General features: G+C 41.8%; 1 protein-coding gene across 1 annotated transcript in view; it reads left to right on the forward strand.

The window, feature by feature from the left end:
• BCAT1 (branched chain amino acid transaminase 1) overlaps positions 1 to 19,687 on the forward strand; it is a 90,598-nt gene extending 70,911 nt beyond the window's left edge. The window contains exons 10-11 of the mRNA XM_019489726.2: positions 1,471 to 1,545; positions 10,331 to 19,687. Coding sequence (XP_019345271.2) covers positions 1,471 to 1,545; positions 10,331 to 10,372 — 117 coding nt within the window. The 3' untranslated portion in view covers positions 10,373 to 19,687. The remainder of the gene's footprint in view (positions 1 to 1,470; positions 1,546 to 10,330) is intronic.
• Positions 19,688 to 20,629: the final 942 nt, after the last annotated feature.

The raw sequence follows: 20,629 nt of genomic DNA on the forward strand, positions 1-20,629 counted from the left end.
GAAATAACTAGGTAGAAAAGGAGGCTGGTTGTAGCTCTGCTGCCAAGCCATTGTCTGAGGTGGAGGTGTATCTTACAAGTACAGTGTCTTGTTGCCTTCCAAGTGACTAAGCAATAGAGCTGGTGGGGGGAAAATACTTTTAGGGTCTTTTTCTTTGTGTGTTACCAGCATTTCTCCCTCCCTTTTTATTTTTAATCTGTGAATTCAAAATGTGAAAAAGAAAATGACCAGCTCTTAGCTGACTGGGCAGAGGCAGCAATTTTATTTTAAAGTTAGTCGAGTTTTTGTCATTAAAAAAAAAAATTAACATTTCCTATTTTAACATTCTGATGAAAATTTGAAAAACACTTTGGTCAGCTTGACAGAGGAGTGAACATGAATTGGGGTCAGATCTTTCCTCACTGAGAGCTGGTCTGATCCTGTTTTGTTCATCATGGTCATAACGTTCTTTGCAGAGAGTCAGCTTTAAGGTATACTGCTAGCAGAAAACCATGCATGAGCAACAAACCTGGTTGTGCAGGGTACACAGCTTTGTGCTATTATTCCCCTTTCCTTCTCTTCTGCTTTTCCCCGTGCCTAACATGACCCTTGCTCTTTATTTCTGGCAGCTCTGATGAAGTTGATCTAGGTGTCAGGACTAAGACAAGGTAGTAAGGTTACTACTTCTGTCTGCTATACACCAGCTGGAAGATTTCTTTTTCATCCAAGCGAATTCTCTAGGGCAGTGATTCTCAACCAAGGTGCCTTGAGATTCTTTCAAGGGTGATGCAGGGTGCCACAGTGTTACTGCTCTTAGGTGTGTAAACATGATTCACAAGATAAACTTAGAAATTTCAAACATGAATCCATAGAGTTAACAATATTTTGACCTGTTGCGGTCTCTCTAAGTTCTTTCCAACAGAAGTATTGTTCTACTTTTTTTTTTTTTTTTTTTCCTGTAGTCAATAAAAGAGTGAAAACTAAGAGCTGGCATTTTTCAAGGCGTGCCTTAAGTCTAAAAAATTTGAAAACCACAATTATAGGGCATTTCTCGCACTTTGTGTTCACTTACACAGTCCAAAGCAAATTTTAAGAATGGAAAATGCAGTCATTTCTTTGACAAGCTATATACTAGGACAACCACAATAGAATAGTGGTTTAGAATAATTAAATAGTTGGCGTATATCTATTAAATAATATTGTACTTTCCCAGTATGATGGGAGACATGAAGATGTTGGTTATTGGAAATGCATTTGTTTTATTTTAACACAGTTATGCAGATAGTAAATAGAGTCTACATCTAGTGGTGCCTATTGTGGTCTTTCTGAGTTTTTTGCAACAGAAGAATTATTCTATTCTTTTCCATACATAAAAAGTGGGTGAGAGCTAAGAGCTGGTGTTTTTCAAGGGGTACCTTGAGTCTAAAAAGGTTAATAACCACTGCATTATTGGCTGTATAATAATTATTCTCTTTTTAAATTCCATCCTAGAATTTGAACATTCCAACTATGGAGAATGGACCTCAGCTGGCCACTCGCTTCTTAAACAAGCTGACTGATATCCAAGTAAGGGCTTGCTTCTCCTTAATGTGACAGAGTAATAAAAGGGGTAGCTTATAAATGAATGGATAGGGTTTGTTTCCAGTAACGGGGTACACCAAACATCAAAATGTAGACTTCAGTGCCAGGGAAAGTAGAATAAAACAGTGTCTTGGCAGATTATCAGAGGTAAAGAATTGTGAAAGATGATATTTTCTCCTACATATCACTTGGGGTTGTTGCTGTCCCCTTTTAAAACTCACCAAGCCTCATTCATCCTGAAACAGAGTAGGGTAACACAGGTATGACATAAACGACCTGACATGCTTCCAGGATATAAAGGTTTTGGCCACAAACCCTAGTAGCAACTGTTTCATCTTCCCTTTAAACAAATCAAATAATACATTAAAAAAATTCTGACCCTATTTGCTGATACAGTTATTTCATGACTGTTGCAAGAGAATTGTTTTTAACTCTCAGGAATTTATCCTCTCTGAGCCTCTGAACTGGCAGTCTTAAAGCATTGTTGAAATGTCTTTCAGCATTTCAACATTTATTAAGTGTGGTTCCATTAAACTTTTGGGGGCTTTTTTTAGAAACTTTAAAATCAGATTCTTTGCTATTGTACCAACTCATCTGCTAACTTACAATAAGGTTGCAACATGGTGTACTTCAGCTGATACAACAATCAGAAGGGATTGCTAAACTGAGCTGCTTGTGAATTGTGGCTTGTCATCTACTTTCTACTCACCTGAAACACTGTGGTGAGCATGCTGAGACTTACAGTGTGGTATTGCATTACTATTCAGTGCATTAGGTAACAGAGAAGTTAAAACTAAAATGAAATGAATAACATTCCACTAATAATTCCCTAATTAATTAAAATAGTGTGTGCCAACCTTAGAGCAAGGACAGTTGGGCATCATGTAGTTTCAGTATTTCGTGTGCATTTCTCTTTCTGTAATGCAGTTTTCACAGTTGGGTATTAGAATTCAGATTTTTGCCCTGAAACAGCTGCTTTTCACAACTCCAAGAAAGGTAGGGGTGGGCCAGTAGGGGGCACTTCTGCGCTCAGCCACCTGCCTCATTGTGCCTGACCAAAAACCACACTTTGGGTGTGTCCTCTGGGGGCCTATGTCTGACCAACCCCTTCCTGGATCACACCCGCAAGCCTGGGGTAACCGCTGCCACCACCAGGGCCCTGGTCTTGTTAGGGCTCTGCATAGCCTGGGGTACACAGACCCTGGTGACCTCAGGATGCTTAGCCCACTGTGGTATTTTGGGGTGCTTCTTTTAGCCTGAAGTATTCACAAGCAACCTCCTGTACAGGAGGAAAGTAAAAAGCATCCACCTTAGCCAGCTGAACATGGGGGGCTTTAAAGACTAGTCTCACCCTCATAAGCATTTACAGCAAGCCATGCTATAACAGATAGCTTTATTAATCAAAGAGGGAGAGAGTGAGGAAGGAATACAAAACAATGGAAATTGAAAGACAACCTACTTAAGCAAAACAAAATGGGCTTGTTGGCCCCTTTTGATATGTGTCTAACTCACTTAATCCTAAATTACTGGCTGAATTTCAGGTGAGTTTCTCACATGTTCATCCAGAGACTGATAGATCTCTGGAGGCTTACTGCTTGTTTCAGCGTCCCAAAATGACTGACCTCTCCAAAATGAAGTGACCCCATTTAAAACTTTGGTGATCTCATCACTATGTCCCAGCCAGAAACCAGTATCCTCAGAACGTGGTTGGTTCAGGCTAGTTAGTTTGAAAAACATCAGCAACACCCCTGTGGAGTGGTTCCCAGGTATTTGGGTGGGAAACTGGAACAAAGGGAGAGCGAGTTCCCCCCTCCCAATGGAGTCACCAGGTGGAGCCACCAGTTGGAGTAAACAAGTGGAGGGGGGCTGGGCTGATGCTGTCTTAGACCAGGAGACAGAGAGAGGATTTTTTCACTCCCTTTGCAAGAGATCCTGAAGTGGTACCATTGTGGCTCCTTTGCCTGGCTGACTTTACCTCATAGACACCATCTGAGAGAGACTGTGCTTTGGCAGCCCCTTCCTGGAATAGCCACAAGCAACACAAGAAATCTTTGATGCTGTACTACTTTATAAGGGGGTAATAGGTGACTTTATGCTTCCCCCCTTAATAATTTGCATGTAGCCTAGGTTCCAAGGCTATATTTTCTCATGGCAACATTTTTATCTGAGAAGTAGATGTTGCAAAGTCTGATTTTACTTTTCTCAGTATTCAGATGGGAACGGTGGATTACATGTAACATCTTCCATCATATAACAGAGCTGTTGCACAATATTCTTTGTACAGTCATCCATCATATGCACAGTTTCATCTATATCCTCCCAATAGGTTTTTATGTTTGAAAATACCTGAATCATCTGTCTAGAATTACTGTTTCAGACTGCTGTAAGTCCAGGTCATTTTGTGTTTCTCATTTTAAATTGTCCAATTTTGTTTTAGAAATAGGCTATGCTTGAATTGTATTGACTTCCAACTCCTCTTCCTGCAGCTCCCTGCTTTCACTTTTGTTCAAGGGTGGTCTTGAACATATATTCAGTGTGGAACTCTGACATTTAACATGCACGTTTACAATTTCCTGTTCACTTTCTAATGTTTAGGTGATGACTTTTACACAGTGTTTCTGTGGAAGCGGTGTCATCGCTGATATGACTTTCAGCATTCTAGGGTCTGTTTCTATCTAGACTAGTTTCTGTCTATAGTTTATATTCATGAAATCACTTATCACCAAAGAGAATTATCAAGCTATGTCTTTTAGTCTGAGCATCATTCTATGATAGTTTGGTCATTGCTACAGAACTGTCACAGGGTGATCACTTTCTTAAAGGACAGTCAAGGCACCAGTAGCTTCTATTGTAGATGGTGGTTTTTGTACCTTGGCATAAATATAAGAGCCTTATGGATAACTGATAACTGTTTGAACAGACAGACAAAATTTAACTTTGGTCTCTTATCTTGGACAAAGCAAGAGAAGTTGCATTTAGCCCATGCCATGGGCAAGTGTTAAATTTGTAGTACTATATATGCCCCTTCATTGCTTCAAAAAGCAAGCATAGAGTCACTTAAGTTACTTGTAGTGAGGAAAAATGTAGCCAAACTGCCACAAAATGTTGCCTTTTTCCAACAAGAACTTCTTGGCAGCTCAAGAATTTCTTGCGCCGTGTGTAATACCTGTACCAGTCAGGCTTTCACGGTGCTGCAAATATCACTGAAATCTTTAGTGCTTTAAAAGAATGTCTACCCATACTGCTAGTCTCAAAACCAAATTCCACCATAAAGTTGTCGCTGTTCAGGCCTAGCTGCATCTCGGATGCCTTCAGTGATGCCTCTCTAAATGCATCTCTTCCAGCCAACAGTCTTCGTGCCCTCATCTCTCTCAGGTTAGAATCCTACAGTTATCCCATTCATATTGGGACATGGATTTCAGTCTACAAACTCTGACTGTATGTGGGGCCCATCTGGATTTGGTTGCCTGGAAGGTCTTTCCTTGTGGAGCTGAGAGTAGTGAAAGAAAGCAATGGCTCAGCTTTTTCCAAACAAAATATTGTTTAACCTTAGTAGGAAGAACAAAACATAAGAAGGCACCAAGTTTTCAGTGCAGCAACCACCTGTACACATCTATCTTATCCCAAGCTTAGGAGGGCTGAAGTTATCCAGACCATAGGACTCTGGTGTGGGAAGTTTCTGCCACCTTCTTCCTCAGGCTTCAGGAGTCACGCATTTATCCACTCCAGAGTTCTTGTAACATGGCTTGTAATATCTACCAAAACTGTTGTTCCCCATAATTTCAATGGAGTTACAGTTCTGGTTGTCCCAGATTGTTGCTATACCATGCTAAACAGTTTTGGTGTGCCACCATAGTCATGTGGGAGCATGTATATTTCAAGTGTTACAGGAAGGGATTTCTGTATACTCGTAGTTAGAACAAAAAGGGCTTTCAGATTCTTTGCTGTAAAGATGCTGTATAAAGTAGAGCTATTTGTGATAGTCCTCTCTAAATTATAGACACCCCTCCACTGGGAGCTAGATGGAGATTGATATTATACTTCATTGTTGGCCAGCCTACAGTGATCACATCATAGCAATTTTTAGTCATCAGCAATTTGCCCTGTAATTGAACCTCTGACCTGGGGCAGAATACCTGCCTATCCTATTAGTAAGCACCTGTATCACCCAGGTTTCTCACATACCAGGGGTGGGCAATTATTTCAGCTGGAGGGCCATTTAATGAGGCTTGCTGAGCTTTTGAGGGCTGCATGGGTAGTCCTGCCCCTTGACAGTTGCCTCACCCCCTGGTTGCCATCTTGGGACTGGATGTCCTGCCCCTAACCCCTAACCTTTGCTACTGGAAGTCCCTCCCCTTGTCCCCCCAGAAATACTCTTTTTGGGAAGTGGGGATTGCCATCTTAGAAGCAGAAAAAACCACGTCAAATACCTACTATAACGTATTTTAATTTTATTACCAAAATAGTTGTCATGATTTGTGTTTGAAGAGCGTATACAGAGGTGATAGCATAATAACTCAAAAATAAAGTCTTAGTGTATATTGTCGGGGGGAGGATGGTTGGCAGGGGTGTATTATGGTAGGGTGTGTGCATGTATGGGGGGGTGTATGGTGATGTCGGGGGTGTGTGTGTATGTATAATGGGGGGTGCACGTGTTGTGTGGGGGTGCATTTATGGGGGTGTGGGGGGGTTGAGGGGGGTATGGCTAAGTGTATAGGGGGTAATAGGGTATGTTGGGGGGTGTATATGTGGTGGGGGTTGTGGAAGCAGGGGGTGGGTGTCTGGTATTTGTGGGGTGTGAGGTAGGGTGGGGAGGTATGAGGACCCCCTCCACACTCCCCCCATGATACACAGCCCCCACAGGCGGCAGCAGCAGTTATGGGTGCTCGAGCCTGGCACGGGCCCTAGTGCAGCAAAGAACACAGCCCCGCTGGGCTGCCTTTATTGCCGGGGCTCCCTGCTGGACACGTGCAGTGTCTGCACTTGCATGCCATCATTGTGAAGCCCTGCACTAGAGCCAGCTGCCTTCGCCGTTCCCTGCCATGCAGGTCCCGGGACTCTGCTGGAAGTAGAGGGGAGCTGCACCCCCTGCTTCCCAACAGAGTCCCAGGACCTGAACAGCAGGGAGCAGTGAAGGCCGCTGACTCCATCACAGAGCTTCCCCCCAGCGGCATGCAAGTGTTGGAGTTATATGTGCATAGCGCAGAGCCCCGATGATGAAAGCAGCTCAGCCAAGCTGCACTGCTCACCGTGCTGTGCAGCACTGGCCAGAACTGTGCACTGCCAGGCGCCAGCACCTGTTCTGGGTACAAGCGCTCCAAGCATTCCTGCCTGCTGCTGCTGCCACCACCTGCAGGGGCTGCGCACCATGGGGAGAGTATGGGGGGTCCTCCCCCACTCCCTCCCACCCACACCGTGCCCACCCAAGCTCCACGCTGCTGCCAGCCCCATGCTCTGCACTCCTTCCCGGCTGCAGCTCCCCTGCTGCCCTGCACCTACCGCTTCCCTACCTGCTGCCCGGAGCTAGCAGGATGCCAGGGAAATCGAGCAGGTCCCCCAGCAGTTGCAGCAGAGCCCCACCCAGAAGCTGCATGCTGGCTGGGCTGGGCCCTTCCTCCCACGAGTGTAGGAGTGGGGCACCATAGGATATGTTGACGGGGGGTGTGTATACATGGGTGCCTTGCTCCCACTCTTGTGAGTGGAAGGGCTGGATGGGGTACAATTAGTTGGTGGGCACTGCAGGCCAGATGGAAGTGCTTGGTGGGCCAAATCTGGCCCTGGGCCATATTTTGCCCACCCCGTCATGTACCGTATATGCTAATTTAACCTTTTCAAATGACCTGAAATATTTTGTTTCCTGAACTGCTTCTCTGCCACTCTTTGCTCTGTTTTGTTTCTTGTTTGTAATCTACAGTTTTCACATGTGCAACAGGGTTTATTTGGATTTGAACAAGCAGCTGTGCCGTGGGTATTAGAGCCAGAGTGACAAATTAGAACCTCTTGGGCAGAACTGATTATATTTCTCATGGCAGTTGAGGGAGACAGAGAGAACACTACAGTGTACATTTACCTTTGTGTCACCAAAAGGAAATCATGGTTACTAAAGGTCGATACAGTTTTAAATTAAATAATTTACTCTGTATCCAGCAATAGCTTGGCTATGAATGAATCAGTCACAAAATCCTGTGTTTTGTAACAGCTTGATTTAGAAGATTATATCAAGATAAGATTCTCTTTTCTGGGAATTAAAATCTCTCTGAAATACCATTCAGTGTTGGCAATCTCCTTGCTTCTAAATCAAAAGCTCCAACTGCCTTGGCTGGGATGGACAGTAGTTCCAAATATACACTATTTATAGTGTTTTTATATTTGAGGAGGAAATACTGAGAGTGCAGACCAGAACCTAATATGGTAGCGAGGAATGAGTGGGTTTAGATGAATATATAGTTTGTGTTATGATAGCACTTCAGGCCACAGCCAAGATTAGGTTGCTGTTATGAGAATACAGTGCACACATAGAAAAAGTTGGTCCCTCCCTCAAAAGTCACTCACTCCTGGAAACCTTAGAAACACAGTAGTAGGGTTAGCAGGAGGAAGAGAAAAGAAATATTAATATCACCAGATCAAGGCCTGTGGGACAGAGTGAGCGAGTAGCTTGCCCAAGGTTAGACAGGAAGTCTGTGGCAGAGCCAGGAATGTAAACTCAAGTCTACTTCTTGTCAGCACAGGGTCTCAATGGTGAGAGTGTATTTCCTTCCTAGTTTTTTGGCCGAAAAATGTATCCATACATTTTGATTTATGAAACATTAGGCCACTTTTTAGATTATTTTGATTATATGCAGGTATTTACTTTGTAGTTTTGAGCTGACTGAGAGCCACTTGGTACAGTGAGGCCCAGATCTCACTTGAGGTTTCTCTGTACTACTATCCAGTATTTGAGATTAGACTTTACCCTTCTTTGTCCTTCCAAATATCCTTCCTGATTACTGACGCTCCCTTGCTTCTATTCTCCCCTCCTCCCACTAAAACTGCTGTGTACATCCCCCTATAGTCAAAAGTCAGAATCCCCATCTTTCACTAGTCCAAACACCAGACAACCTTCAGCCGTCTGGGTGCCAATAGTCTGGTTCTTGGCCCTTCCAAGGCATGATTTGAGCAACTGTAGTCCTTATTTTTACCTGAGTCTGTCTTGACTTCTCACTGCTGAGGCAGCACTTGAAGGAGGCTTTCCTTCCATGCCTTCTGCACAGATTATCTGGCTCACCCCTTGTCCTCTAATATGGCTTGTTATCCCTGTGTAAAAGGGATTTTCCACACCCTATGAAATGGCCCTGCGGACATGAAGCTCCAATCTTTTACTATTAATCTATGCCCACATATAATTAAATATGCTGCTTGTGATGTTGTGGTGCACTGAGTGTTTATTTACATGCTTGTGGCAAAGAGCCTTAGAACAAATGTAGTGGCAAGTTAGTGACTGTGTCTTACCTTGAGAGGGAGAAGACCCAGGATGCTGACAAATGTGATGGTTTGCCATGCAATCAGCCACTGAAAGCACTCTACAGCCATGCGCTGAGAGAAGTGCACAGCTGCAGAGCACTTTAAAAATACCTGGTTGCACGAGAGTCTGAACCCTCATTTCCAAAGTGGAGCACCTTCCTTAACATTTGTCAGAGTGTGGTGGGAGCAGGGCTGGGTTGATGCAGCCCAAATCCTGCTCCAGGTGCTGTCTTCAGAATGGGAGAGGGGGAAGGGAGGGGAGTGAGTCTGGTCTGTGGGTTGCACAGCCAGCACTGGAGAGTGGGTTAGGTGCATTGGAGCCCCCAAGGTGGGGGGGCTCCAGTCCACATGTCCCCCCACTCCAGAGCAGGGTGGGGAAACCCCAGAACAGACCTCCTTCCCTTCCTGAGAGAGCATGGGAGCTTGCAGAGGGGGGTGGAGCTAGAGGACAGATGCTGCAGACAGCAGCCTCTCCCCCTGAATCATCTTCAAAGTGGAGCTTGATCACCCACTCTCCTGATCCAACAGCAAATGTCTATTGGATCAGGAGGGTTGGTCTAATTTATGGTGCTTTCTGAGTTAAACCGGGGAGCTGCACAGCTGTCAGCACCCTCAATGTGATAGATCTTTCCAGCTCTGTTTTCTCTGATCCTATTTACTAGGTAGGGAGAGCAGGCTTTTATTTTCTCATCTACAGAAGGTTTGTTTTATCAGTTTATGCTGTTCATTCTGTATGTTCTCTTTAATTACACTGTGTAATATTTCAAATTTGATTATATCTGAAATAAATTCAAAGTTCTTAAAAAAAGGAGAGAAGAGAAGATAAGCAGTCACATTGACATACTGGGGCATGAATAAGCCACATTCTTGTGAACATGTTAGCAAAAGGACTGTACGCAGTAATCCTTGGTCTTTAATACAGACGTTATTAAATTTCAAGGCTGCTCCATCAGAGCAAGTGTGGTCTGTTTTGTATCTTGTCATGGGAGAGCAGCATAGCTCTTTCATAGCTTGCTCACAGGGAGATGCATACAGGTTCACACTGCTTTCGGTTTTGTTTAATAAAGATTAGAACTAAGTAATAAAACTAATTAATAAGCCTGTTCTATAGAAATGTCTATATTGTACATTTACTGCTCTATTAAAGCCCTGTTCCATTATTACAGTAATGAAAAACAGTCTTAGTGCAGATGAGACTAAGTGTGAGTGGGTTTTTTTGTTGTGTGCTGTTACCTTTATCCCTGAACTATGATCTTTGCTTTTGTTTCAGTATGGGAGAGAAGACAGTGACTGGGCAATGCTGGTGTCATGAGCAAAAACCTGGAGAAGACTGGACCTTCCATACACTAAAGACAAGCCAAACCATTACACACAAATGATGACTGACTTCTCTAATGGCGTATGAGTAGTGTAGTCTTGTCACCTTGATCCCCAAGATATTTGTTTCTCTATGCCAGGGAATGTGAACACAATCATTTTGATTTTTACTATAGTCTTGTTAGTAGAGGTGTCTCTTCTCTTTAGGGGTGCTAGATGTAAGCAATAGAACTTTTCCTAGTGGTTTTCTTAGTGCCTCCTTGTGTCTTATGTACAGTCCAAAAACTTGTAAAATACTTTTCAACTGCTCTTCAGTGTTTTATTTTCCTCTCCCAATTACTGTCACTGCCACCACCAGAGTTGGCTGCTATATAAAGAAAAGCAGTCCACTGTTTGGAGGCCTGTTAATATCTCTTTGTTTGTGTGCTCAGCTGTTGAATACCTTTTAACCTTTACATTTTTCCCCCCTTCTTTTACTACATTTGGGTGGCAGGTTCCTCGCTTGAATTTCCAGAACTCTTAATATTCTCCCTCATTTTTATTCTGCCAAAACACAGCATCATTCTTTAAATTGCATGACAGAGCATGCACTCCTTCAGAATGAGGATATATTCAGTCCCAGAGCATAGCAACATGGGATGCTTACAGAAGTAGAAAAAAAAAAGAACTTTACTTTAAACTTTGGGTGCCTCCACACTGAGCCCAGCGCCTGTCCAGAAAAGGCACTTTTATCTAATAGCTGATTGAATCAGCTATTAGATAAAAGCCGCCAAAAGCCCCGCTGAAGCGTGTGATCTATATAGACGCTGCGGAGTTGGACTAACGCACTTCCTCTTCTGGTAAAGCACTGTTTTATTTTGTTTTGGCGGTTTTTTCCCACATCTGTCAGCATCCATAACTTCTAAATTAGTTTGGACGAATCGGCAAAGTGTTGTTTTATTTTTTTGTTAGTTGATTTTTTTCCTTCCCTGTCCAAAAGGTAAAGACTCTTCACCCTCACTCGCCAACATGTTCCTTAATATGTATTTGTGTTACAAAGAGGCTATGGTTTTCCCACATGGGTTCTACTTTTTGCTTTCCAGTGAAAGTGTTGAGTGCGGGAAGACCAAGGGACTTCATTCCAACCTTGTTGATATGTTTATTATTTTCCCCTTCATGTGCTACTGTACTCATGCACACATTCTGTTGTTTCCATTTGGAGGCAAACAGAGCATTTTTTGCTTCACATTTGGGAAAGTTTATGATTTCTACAGATTTTCTTTTACTGTTAAATATACTATCATCTAGATAGTATCGTTATTTATATCATCCAAATGAGCCTTCCATTCTATACACATGACTTTTTTAACAAGCTTTAACATCTTCATTGCCAAAAAATGTTACAGTATTCCATAGCAGTGCTCCACGATGCCTTCAGCCTGATTCTTCTGTTACTTCAGCACAACGCTGGTATAATTTCATTAACTTGAATGGAGCTACACCTGCATAAGTTAATATGGTGGAGCATCTAACCCTCTATTTTACAACAGACATGCAGTATTAGCATGTAGTATTTTTTAAATGGCAAATAACCATTTTTTCCCACTGTTTGCTAACTGTCCCTACCTACAATTGGCAACTGCTAATATAGGGCATGTGTAGACAAAACAGGGGCCCTAAATTAAAGCGGTGGGTTTTAAAAAACACCATTTCAATTTAGGGCTGATTAAACCCCCATGTTTTGCACAAAGCCCACTGATTGACTTGCCTCTCCGGCGGGGAGGGGAGGGTGAGCTGCCAGCAGGTGGAGCGGTCTCTAGGCAGTGGGGGGGGAGGGGGGGTGTCTAGTGCTTCCCTCCGTGGCAGCATCAGCCACCCCCCCCCCAGTCGGCACCCAGCTCGGGCAATCCTGGGGGGCACCGCAGCCATGGAGGGAAGCACCAGGCCCCTGTGCAGCTCAGGCAGGCTTCACAGGCAGGGAAAAAAAGATCAGGCTCGCCACTTTTCTTGGGCGGAACCTGCTTTCCCAAACTGCTGCCAGACTGCCTGCAGGGCTTCCTGCAGAGTCATGGAACTGCACAGAACCCGGTGCTTCGCTCCGCAGCTGTAGGGGCACCAGGGGGACCTGGTGACCGTCTATAAACTCACTAGGGGGGACCAGAAGGGTTTGGGGGAGACCTTGTTTCCCCTAGCACCCCCCGGCATAACAAGGAATAATGGCCACAAGTTGTTGGAGAGTAGGTTTAGATTGGACATCTGTAAGAACTACTTCACAGTTAGGGCGGCTAGGATCTGGAACCAACTTCCAAGGGAAGTGGTGCTGGCTCCTACCCTGGAGGTCTTTAAGAAGAGGCTTGATGCCTACCTGGCTGCGGTAATTTGAGCCCAGTTTTCTTCCTGCCCAGGCAGGGGGTCGGACTTGAAGATCTACAAGGTCCCTTCCGACCCTACTTCTATGATTCTGTGAAAATAAATCTCCTTGAAAATTTTAGTTTGCTGTGCCCCAAGTCATTTAAGGTGAATTACGCTGCTGAATTTCCTACAGCAGCTAGAATTAATGCGCAATACGTCGCCAAGGCATGCAAACACTGACACCACTGAAGTGGTGCAAAAGTATTTAGCCCGCTTTAAAATGTCATGCACATACCTCTCTTTTCATCTACACATGGCCACAGTAAACATAAGCTAATTAGCTCTAAATAAGTAACCCACTGTTTTAGGCAACCACTTTAAATTTCCATAGGGCTTCTTTGTGAATTTTTTTGGTTAAGAAGTGGTCAAACATACCTTGCTATTAGGCTATCAATTTCTTCTGCTCACTGCACAGTGGCTTTAGACAGATTTTACTGTTACCCAGTCTTTATATTTTCTTGAAGAACAGTTGAAGGTTACTTAGTGACAGTGTAACAATTATTAAAAGTAAATTGTTGGACAGTGTTCTCTTTAAAATACATGTGCAAGCATAAAATGCTGTTTCACTTCAGTAGCAGTAAAACTGTGTATCTGTTCCTCTCTCAATTTAAATCTATATTGTGTTGCTAGTCTTTGTTCAGTATCTTGCCATGTATTATAAACTACTGGTAGTCTACCTTTTTATATGGTTGGTGAAAAAAGTAATACGGGGGATATGTCAAGACATGATTTGGGGTAGAGAAGCTGTTTCCAGTAAGGCAGGTACCATAACTAGAGTGGCTTTGATTACAGCCTATGTATCATGGAGCTCATATGAAGATTACACAATGAGTAAGAATTAAGTGATTTGGTTTTACTGAACTATGATCCATTCCATTATGTTCATCTTAGATACTCCTCTTCAGTGTCAAGTGGGCAGGTGCAGCATGTTGATTTGTAGTATATATAAACTGAACGTGTGACCTCCTACCTGAGATATTAATAATATTAACAGGAGTTGTACATCAGAAATTCCCCTGGGCAACCCCAGTCTCCAAACAGTAATCTGATCGTAAGTTAAAATGAATAAAGGCCAAGTAGTCCGATTGACTTAAAAAATAACATTTATAGATCTGTGAAACTTCTTATGTCTGATTAGTGATTCCACGTGGAAGTAGCCAGTTGGCCTTTGATGTTTGTGACCTACACTGCTTCATGGGGAGACTAGAATTAGATCACCAATCATTTTGCCACAGAGCTGTTAAACCCTTCAAAAATAAAAAGGCTAAAGCAGAACAAAATTGGAAAGGTAGTCAGCTACTGCATGTGCCACCTTTTGAAACTGTTTTGCCCTGTCTGCATAAATTCTGATAGGCTTGATTAGTTTATTCAGACTCCAGTAAATAGATTTCAAGCTTCAGGCATTATATTCTAGATGAAAGAACTACATAGCACAATAAGCAAATGGAGTATTTTGATGTTGCACAACAGACCTGAAGGGAAATACATGGCCTGTATTCTGCATCTGTAGTATTTATCCTATTAACAAAAAATTGCAAGAAAAAAGCATTTATATAAAACAGTGAGCACTTTAGATATTGTGTTCTCTCTATTTTAATCCATAAAGTTTAGGAAGGAACTGTGTTATTCCCTGAGCTGATAATGTAATGTTGCTCTTGTAAAAGAACATCTGCACAATCTCTTTTCCATGTGTACTATTTGTTTAATTGCAGCAGATTTACATAGAAAGAGCATGGTACATCATAACTAGGCAATTATCCATTCTTCATCACTTAGTTATGGTTCCACTAATTGATCATTTAAGACATAAGATAGTCTAACATTAGGAACATTTGAGGCTGTTTAAAAAAGATCAACAAATTAATATTGTTGTGTGATATTTGCATAATTGGCTGCAATTATTTAACATTTAATTGGGTTGATCAAATGAGATTCAGCCTCTCGCATATGTATGCTTTACAAACAGTGGTGCTTTAAAATGATAATAATGAACTAATTTTTGCATGTTCTTTCTTTCCCCACTTCATTCTTTGATTATTCTTTTCAACGTTGAGCATGTCCTTAATTTTCAGGTCAGTGAGTGTGATTTATCAGCAGAAAAGAAGTCCTTGGGATGAGAGAATGTTTCAGAGGTCCTTGAACTTGTATTTCACACTAACTTTTCTGATGGAGGAGTTGTGATATTACCAGCTTCCGGATTCAAGTCAGGGCAAATGCTCTGACTTGCAGTAACTTTCGTGAGAATTCTAACAAAAGCTTCCCAAGGACTGAGACTCCAACAGGAGGAGATTGTGGTGGCACAACACAATTAATTTCCACTGAAGTTGGAAGGGCAGCAAGGACAGAAATGGAAGGTATTGGCCAGGAAGGGAGAAGGGTGAATCTTCTGATTCAGTGTATGCTTCCACAGTCTCAACCATCAGGATTTCCATAAAACTCAAGCTGTCAGTTAAGCCCAGAAACCTTCAGCAGGACACCCTCTGAGAGAAATACAGTTGACTTCCCTGTAAAAGGAAAGGGGATTCTCTTGTACTTATATTACACCTGAAGAACAACAATCTGAATATATGGAACCTTTTAAAACTAAAGTTGCATTAGATGTTGAGTGAAATTCATACACAAAAGTATGTTAGCAGTTAGGTAAGAAAGGGAGGCCAAAGGGGAGAGAGTGAAGAACAATTCCACAGCCCCATTACCAGCGGGGGGAAAGAGAAGGAAGTATTGTTGGATGGTTTCTACAAAATAACCTGTATGACCTCCTCAGATGGCTGAGTTTTGATTGCCTTTTGATAGTATCCAATTCAATACAGATTCCTGTAGCAGAGCTAATGCTAATACCTACCAAGCTATGTGGTGGATCCCCCATTATGTGGTATACTTAAATTTGAATGAGATGTCTCTCTAGAGGAGAGCTGTGGCTCAGCTGAAAGTTATGGCTTGAAACAATTACTGATGAAAAATCAATGACCTATTTTAAGAAAGAGATCAGATTAAATCATAACGGTTCCTCTTGGCTTTAATATGTTTTTGCCTCTTAGTTTTCAGTCTCTGCCTATGGCTTTCATTGGGTTCATTTTCTCATTTCTTCCATCTTCGAAAAATAAAAAAAAATAAAATCAAGTAATATCGGGACCAAATTTTAGTACAGTTAGTAACTTCTATTAATAAGACTTCTGTGGGTACTTACTGTGCTCGAATAGTAATTGTTTTGGGGTGCCTAGATAAGAAGCCAGAGTCACTGAAGTGCAGCAGAATGATGAGAATATTTTGAACAAGGTAATGGGCTTTTATTTGAGAATTCAGTACTCCTCCTCCCCCCCCCCCCTTTCATCCCAGTTTGAAACTAATGAAAATATTGTGGAAGAAGACAAAGGCCTTAGAAATAGTCAGTTCTTGACTCTGGGCACAAGAATGCCCAGAGTTCAGGGTAGTATTCCAATTTAATGTTAACTCTCCTTTTTCATTCATTAAGCATAATAAACAAAACAATTTACCAGTAAATTTGAAATTATGGAATCTCATGGCTTAGGTGAAATGCTAAACTCACTGCTCAAAATTTCTTTCCCTCTTGTGGCCTCTTGTGCATATGGGATCAAAGGATTTGGATTAAAAGGTTCTGACTAGACTGTTTGTATTATGCTGCTTGGCTCCTAGTTATAATTTGGTTATCTACATACAAAGGAATGAGCAAAGAAGGGATTAGGAATTGGGTCCTAGGGGTTCCGCTTTGGCTCCTACACTGACCTTGGACAAGTTAAATAACCACTCTTTAAGTTCATTTGCCCATCTGAAATCAGAAATAGCACCAGCTTATATTAAGGGTGAAAAATAAATATTGAGTGAGGTAATGGCTTGGGTTTTACTGGGGCTGTGGAAAGAGTTTGAAGAGTCTGCCCTGTTAGAAGCCCCAGAATAAGCCCACAGCTAACTGTTAGGAGTTGGGGAGGCTGTTCCATACATCCACAACAGGTTTTCTTTAATCTACCTATTCCATCTGACTTTTGTCCCTGTCAGAAGCAAGGTACTGAACTAGAGGGTCCACTGATATAATGTTTTAGTTTTTGGCAATCCTGTATTCCTGTCCAAACAAGAACTGGATATTCTGTATTCTACCGAGGGCAAGAACTGAATCACACTTCACCTGCTTGGCCAAAAACCATGGCCAAGAAAGTAGGTAGAAGGAGGATGCATGTTCCTTACCCGTGGGGTTTGTTCAGGTGGTATATATACTTCCTACTTATTACTGATTTTACTGTAACGCAACAGTTTAACTGTGTATTTGCAAAGTACTTTGAAGGATGGAAAGCACGGTTTATAAATGCAGAGTGATACTAGTACTATTTTGTTGTACATGGGTTCAATCTAGACTTTAGCCAAACAGTATCCACTTTGTTACAGATAAGCTATAAATGAAGTTCATTCACTTTCAGAAATATATTTAACCAGCTGAGGTAGATGTCAGAAAAGAGCCAGTGTTTGAAGCATCTCTTCCTAGCTAATTGCATCATTTTAATTATGCAGAACACAAATGTTGATTTTTATGATGCAGCCTGTTTTTAAGACTTCTTGCAATGAAACCATAATCTTATGAAATGCAAATCTCAGTTCCAAGTTTATAACAGCATTTGGCATGTAGAAAAATGTTTGACAAGGACACTATTCAGAGATCAGATGTAAATTCATGTTTATATTTGTCAAAATCAAGCTGAAGTTTGTAGGAACCATTTCATCAGCCATGTTTCTAAACCCTTCTGCAATAGCATCCATCCCCTACCATTTTAGATCACTGCTGTTTAACATAGCACTCATGTAAGGTTAATCATTGTTTTGGGGTCCATCCTGCAAAGGTGCTGCTGATTCTGGAATTTGACAGATAGGAATTGAGAAGCATTAGGATGCCATTTATTTTTACAGAAATAGTTATGGACATTAAACTCAAGACCCACTGTTACTATTTGGCTCATTTAAGTAGCTGTGTTTTTCATTTGTGATGGAAAAAGAGAGAACAGAAGATGATTTACTGAGTTTGCTCATTTACAAGATTGTAATGTAGAAAAGCCAGATAAGATTTTTAAAAATCGGACCCTAAACGACCAAAGGTGAAAATGCAATCACTCCTTTGGAGCCTTGTAAAGGATTTAGGTTTTAAAAGCTTTTTGTTTAGAATTGCCTGCTGAATTAGATTAATATCACAAAGGCAGGTTCGACTTTTGAAGAAGAAATTAACCATGATACTGAATATGAATTTGCAGTGTCATTCTGTGTCTGTAGAAAAGCATTAGGTAAACCGTGTTCACTGTCCTTGCCACACCCTTCTCCATTGCCCCACTTCCCCCAGTACAACAGCTAGTTTTCTGTATTTTTCAGTGAAGACAGAAGTGCCCGCTGTAACTGAGACCGCTTTGCAGGAAGGGTTCTGAGTTGGACCACTTCCCTGGACCAAACAGAAGTTCAGTTGGTTTGGGGGGTTGGGGAGGAATCTTTGCAGTTGGTTTCTCCTAGCAACAGCTCTCCTCTCTCCTAGCCTATCCCTGTTTCAGAATTGGAGAGGGGAAAGGGAGGAGGAGCTCGTTCTATGGGTTCTCCAGCAAGGGTTGAAACCCCCCCAGACCAAACTCCCTCTGCTCCCTTTCCCCCTTTCCATTCTGAAAACAGCTCGAAGCTGGGACGCAGCACAAACACAAGTTACAGAAGACACTGTTTTGAAACAATCTTCATGTGACCCCTGATGCAATGAGAGTTCAGATTTTCACCTGATTGGCCCATTTTTTAAGCACTCTGCAGCCGTGCACTTGTGTTGGATCACAGCTATGAACATTTTTCTATGGCCGGATTGGGTGGAAATTGTCATTTCTCTCTGTGTCCTTCATCTCTTTTTAGGATAATATAACTAGGTTTAAAAAAAAACCCAACCAAAACTGGAACTCACCAATAATCTAAGAAGTATTCAGAGCAGAAGTGAGCGTTCCACATCCTCTGTGTATAACCGCTCCTATGAGATACTCCCCCCTCTTCATTGTTAATGCCTAAATTGTCTAGAGCAAGAACCCCTTTGTTCTGTAAAATCCCTGGTTTACTCATATCTTCACTGAATGCATGCTACTAATGGATTGTGGGAGATGTCAGAGAACACACAGTGAAGTATGAAGCCCCCTTCACAGAACAGGTACAGTGAGGGCAGTGATGGTGCCATCCTACCTCAACTGTGTTTTGGTGCCAGGGTACTATACCCTTTCTAGTTTATAACATGCCAGTAGCTGGCTGGAACTGGTGATAGGAGAAGGGGAATAATAGTTAACTGTGATTAATTCCTTAATTTAGGATGTTGATAAGGAATTCATATCTTCATTCTTTGACCTAAACATCCTTAACTGGACATGATGGTCCATAATAGGGGATTGATCTGAAACTGCTTTCAAGCAGTTCCCTTTGGAGCAGTATATTTGTGTCAATGAATGCCCCAGTCTAACCAGTTTGCATTTGCAAGGCAACTATTAAAGTACTTTATTACTTGGAATTTCTACACTTAAATAGAAAGAATTAGAATCTTAAACCAGGGACAAGTAAATACTTCTGAAGAGCCTTTACTATCATAAATGTTCAAGTTAACAGGGTATTTTACAAGGAGCTGAGCATATAAAAATATTCAAAGGCAAGTGTGTGAAACAATATTGGGTAAAGTAAAGGAAACTCTACCTCATTCTCTAAAGGTTTTGTAGAAGCACAATTAAACACTCCTAATAGCATTGTTACATACAGACCATCTGGCATGAAAGAAACACTTTTATATTTGTATGTCTATAAGTCCTGTAATAACTGTATTTTACTGGCAATAGAAACAGTCTATACTGTTTTGCTGTTTCCTCACCAAAACTGTAATTATGAAATGTTTCTGTCTTCAATAAAGGAATTTAATGGATACCAGTTTGTCATGTTAGGAAATAAGCATTGCTGAGTACACACGTTATATAATTCTGCTGTTTATGGAAGCTAATATAAAATTAGAAGTTGAAAACTTCATTTAAAAAATGTTTTACTGAAGAGGCATATTGGATAAGGTCAATGAGGACAGACACTAATAGTGATGAGATCTATGAGGTGTGTACTTAAAATTCGAAGGCCCAGGTCTATCTGCAATTACCCCCTGAAATCAAGGAACATTTCATCCAAGTAACTGACAGAAGAATCGGTCTCTAACTGTCAAATCTACATCTGTTTAGCCAAGCCTGGATACAGAGTCAGTTGTTTCACTAGAATAAGAACTGTTGGGCAAACCAAGTAGCTAAACTGCCTAGCTACTAAATATGTTGTTGTGAAACAATTTGTAACATCATGTAAAACTTTGCTGCAGTGACTGACTGCAGCCCTTGTTCCCAAGGTTTTGGAGCCAAAAGCTCAAAAGAAGAAAGGCAGAAGACAGCTTAATACTTAATGTGCTTGCTTCACAGTGCAAGAGGCAAGGGATATCTTTTATTGGATCAACTATGTATTTGGGATAAAGTTAGACAAGCTTTCAAATATAAGACATTCTTCCTCAGGTCTCTGATTATAGGAAGCGAGGTGCAGCAAGTTAAGCACAACATAGGGGATGGGCTGAGAGAAGTTCTCATTTAACCTTTAAGTGGCTGGTTTCTTGAATAGAATTCAAAGCTCAGAGTTAGGTGCCAAGATGCCATATAAGGGGCATGGAAAGTTAGACTCCCAAGAAAGATGATCCTAAAAACTTGCATTCTGAGTAGGGAGCCACCTAAGACTAGCTGGTAGGAAACACTAAGTACATGGTGCATCTAAAGCCCCATTCGCTCTTTCTGCAGAGCCTACACAGCTGAGTCAGCTGTAGACAGTAGTCTCTCTCAACCTG

This window comes from Alligator mississippiensis, chromosome 4 (genome assembly GCF_030867095.1).
Source record: "Alligator mississippiensis isolate rAllMis1 chromosome 4, rAllMis1, whole genome shotgun sequence".
Lineage (NCBI taxonomy): Eukaryota > Metazoa > Chordata > Crocodylia > Alligatoridae > Alligator > Alligator mississippiensis.